Raw genomic sequence first — 3,520 nt, forward strand, 5'->3', positions numbered from 1 at the left:
GGGGGGGGGGAGGAGTAAGCCACATAGCGAAGCGAGGAGGACCGCCGCCCCTCCTGGGGCGCGCCAAGGGCAGGGCAAAAGAGGCGGAGGCGGGGAGGAAGGCATGGACAGGGACCAGGTCGTACACTTGTCCCTCGCCGTGTGGGGGATGTGCACGCGCTGGACGCCCCCGGCGAATGAAAAGATATCGAAGGAGCCATCGGCGAAGTGAATGACAATGTTCCCGTCGTTGGTTTGGCCACAAAGGCGCCACGGCCGGCCGCCAAGGGGGACGTAGTTCTCCTTGTTCCTGCGCGCGCGCACGCACGCGGGGGGGGGGGGGTAATCGCGGTCGTCGGGTTGGAGAGAGGTGAGCAGGAGACATGGTGAGAGGCGCTCGGAGGGGGGCCGAGCCACGGAGGAAGGCAAGCAAGAAGCAAGAAGCAGGCAGGGAGGTCGCACTGGTGGCGGAAAAAGTGTATCCCCCCGGAAGTGACGATGGCCATGTTGTCCAGCTGGCCGCGAAGCCCAAAGACCGAGTGAATTTGCTCATCCTGAGTCCGGGCAAGGAGAAGAAGCAGCAGCAGCAACAACAGCAGCAGCGGCGGCGGCGGCGGCGGCGGAAGCAGCAAGGGGGCAGCAAGGCGGCAGCAGGGCCCTGTCAGTGGTCAAGGGGCCCCTCATGGCATGCACGAAGGGAGACCAGGCGTGCGCAGACGGCGGAGCACATACCAGCGTGATGGAGGACTCCTTGTCGCCGACCAACGGCAGGAAGGTGACTCGTTCATTGGAGACGACGGCCACGCGCTGGGAGAAGCTGAAGATGCGGGTCGCCCCGGCGGGGAGGCGACGCTCCGGCGCCTCGCGGCCCATGATCAGATTCCCCTTCTTGGAAATCATGAGCTCGCGGCAGCTGAGGCTCCCACTGCGGATGGAGTAAAACTGGTCCCGGAGAGTGCAGAAGGTGCCACTCGAGCTGCACCCCTGGTGGAAGCTGCTCAGCCGGGGGGTCGACGCGGGGGCCTCGTCCAGGCTGACAGGGGTCTGGCGGGGGCATGCAACCGGCGAAAAGGCGGGCAAGAGGGCCCGAGGCAAGGCGGCGTGTTACTTTGAGGCTCGCGCATGCGCGAGCGGCCGCGGCAGAGGGGGCTCCGGCAATGGAAAGCGCACCTGGGCACAGATGAAGCCACAGTCGTTGGTGTCGGATTCGGTCAGGGAGAAGGTGATTTTCAGCTGGTGGCAAAGCATCTTCATCAGCAGGTCGCCCGGGCGATGGGGCGCCGGGTCAAACTCAAACTGAAGGTTCCGCGCGCCGAGGTTCACCAATCGCGCCAGTCGCGGGAAGCTGGTGGTGGCTCCGGGGTCAAACTTGTACCCCAGCAGGACCGAGTCATGGATGGAAAACCACGTGGCGTCGAGGATGGCATTGGTGCGCCGGTCGAAGATCTTGTCGGAGGGGATGATCTGGCCCGCGAGGGTGGAAGGGGGAGATGTCAGTGCGACCTGGCCATCTTTCGGCAGGGGGGGAGGGGAGACGCGGCCGGAAGGCCGAGACAAAGGGAGGCAGAGGGGCAGGAAGGGGCGAACGGCAGGGCCGAGCGGGATGGGGAACTTACGGCCACCCGCTGAAAGAGCGCGCTATGTGAAATGTCCGTCCACTTGGTGACCGTGCCATCGGCGGACTGGAGGGTGAAGGGCTGGGTGTCTTTGGAGACCGGCTGGGTGAAGACAAACTCCGTGGCCGAGGTGAAGAGCGCGCGGGCCGGATTCGCGGGGCTCTCGGGGCTCAGGAACGCCGCCACCACATGCTGGTTGTGGATCGATCGCCGAAAGTAGATGGCATTCTCATGGCGCACGGACCAGAAGGGCGAGATGGTCATGCGGGAGGGGAAGTCGCTCTGCTCGGGCGACCACATGGGTGGGTGTGTCAGTGGCCATGGCGGCAGGCGGGTGGGATTGGACAGGCAGGCTGCCGGGTGTCGCTGTGGCACAAGCGCGACCGCGACACCCCCGGGGGGATGGCGGGGTAGTTGCCCGCCCTGGCGGCCTCTCGCCCCACGCATGCACATGCCCTCTGACCGAGCAGGCAGCGTGGCTGGCCTCAGTCAGAGGGCCCGGGCGGGCATACCGCCCCCCCTCCCCCCCTTGCAGGGGATGCCCCGGAAGAGGATGCCGGCGTGGGGGGGGGGGGGGCGAGAGAAAGGGCCGGGGAAGCGCCAGGGGAACCGCGACGAACCTGCCTCAGAAGGGAGTGCTTGGAGAGTTCCGTGCGCAGATCCAGGCAATAGGCGATTTGCTGGGTCTCCGACACCAAAAACACGACCCCGTCCGGGAGGGAGGGCTCCAGTCGGTCATCCTCGCCGACTTTGACCGGAAACTTGACGACCGACGGGGTGTCCAGCGGCCCACGGAGCCCGAGGTCCCGGGCAAAGGAGAAAAGCACCAGCTCCTCCCGGCCAACCAGGAGGAGCTTCCTGCGGAATGCGAAGAGCCGCGAGAAGAGGCGCATATGCTTGGCATGGACTTCCGCCAGGTCGGGCGTCGGAGACGACATCTGCCAGATGGGTGGCATGGCGATGGGGAGGGGGATGGTGTGGCCGCTTGTCAGTACCATGGCCGGGGCTGCTTGGGGCGAAATGGGGCCATAAACGGGGCGACACTGACATCGGACTCGAAGAAGCAGGTAAGATCGTCCCGGCCACAGGCCAACACGGCTCCAGTGTCATCGGTGACCACCATCAAGCCTGACTGGAAGAAGTACGGGAAGAGGACCAGCCGAACTGAGGCCCGGCTGAAGAGCAGGCGAATGTCCACCACGGGCACGCCCGTGGAGCCGGCGGCACCTGCCGCCGGCTGGGAGAAGGTCAGCAGGAAGAGGGCATTCTCATGACACAGGACCAGGCTGCCATCCGGCCGGGGAGCCACGGCACACTGGTCGTAGAAGTGCATGTTGCGCTGGTACAGCTACGATGGGGGTGAGGACACAGATGCAGAAGCAACAAGTGGCTGAGCGGCTGCCAAGTGACTTGGAGAGAGGGAGATCGAGGGGGGGAGAGAGAGGGTGGGAGGGGGGGGGACTTCCGGAACGCACACTCGGGTAAATGACCTGCTGACCGTCGATGAAAGCCAACGGCATCCGGTGGCCATCGGCATGGAGCCCGAACAGGATATTGTTCTCCAGGCAAAGGCCCCGACACTGGGCCGCCGGGATGACCGACGCCGGATTGACCGGCACGGGACTGGCCAAAAATTGGAAGACCACATCATGGACCAGGAGGAAAAGCACCTCGTGCGTGACGACAACATGCTTGGCAATCTGGTGGGGCCAAGCAGCCCAGGCGAGAGACAGAGGCAGGTGTTAAGGGAACCGGAGCCATGGGATCATGCACGGGGGCATGCGTGCGCACATGCGCAGATGCCTGCAGGCGATACTTCTTTGCATGTTGACACACACATGCATGTGCACACATGCATACACACACATGCATGTGCACACATGCATACACACACATGCATGTGCACACATGCATACACACACATG

The 3,520-nt window shown here is 64.6% G+C and overlaps 2 protein-coding genes across 2 annotated transcripts in view; both read right to left on the reverse strand.

Annotated features, from left to right (window-relative positions):
• H696_03262 (hypothetical protein) overlaps nucleotides 1-2,551 on the reverse strand; it is a gene marked incomplete at both ends in the record, with an annotated part of 3,504 nt that extends 953 nt beyond the window's left edge. Inside the window, 6 exons of the mRNA XM_009497137.1 lie at nucleotides 126-289; nucleotides 442-533; nucleotides 712-1,023; nucleotides 1,150-1,443; nucleotides 1,596-1,877; nucleotides 2,216-2,551. Coding sequence (XP_009495412.1) covers nucleotides 126-289; nucleotides 442-533; nucleotides 712-1,023; nucleotides 1,150-1,443; nucleotides 1,596-1,877; nucleotides 2,216-2,551 — 1,480 coding nt within the window. The remainder of the gene's footprint in view (nucleotides 1-125; nucleotides 290-441; nucleotides 534-711; nucleotides 1,024-1,149; nucleotides 1,444-1,595; nucleotides 1,878-2,215) is intronic.
• Nucleotides 2,552-2,583: 32 nt separating this feature from the next.
• Nucleotides 2,584-3,356, reverse strand: H696_03263 (hypothetical protein; the record flags this gene model as incomplete). The annotated part of the gene is made up of 3 exons (XM_009497138.1): nucleotides 2,584-2,943; nucleotides 3,071-3,295; nucleotides 3,348-3,356. The coding sequence occupies 3 exons, from the start codon at nucleotides 3,354-3,356 to the stop codon at nucleotides 2,584-2,586; spliced, it is 594 nt and encodes a 197-aa protein (XP_009495413.1).
• Nucleotides 3,357-3,520: the final 164 nt, after the last annotated feature.

The sequence above is a fragment of the Fonticula alba genome, assembly GCF_000388065.1.
Source record: "Fonticula alba strain ATCC 38817 unplaced genomic scaffold supercont2.5, whole genome shotgun sequence".
Classification (NCBI taxonomy): Eukaryota; order Rotosphaerida; family Fonticulaceae; genus Fonticula; species Fonticula alba.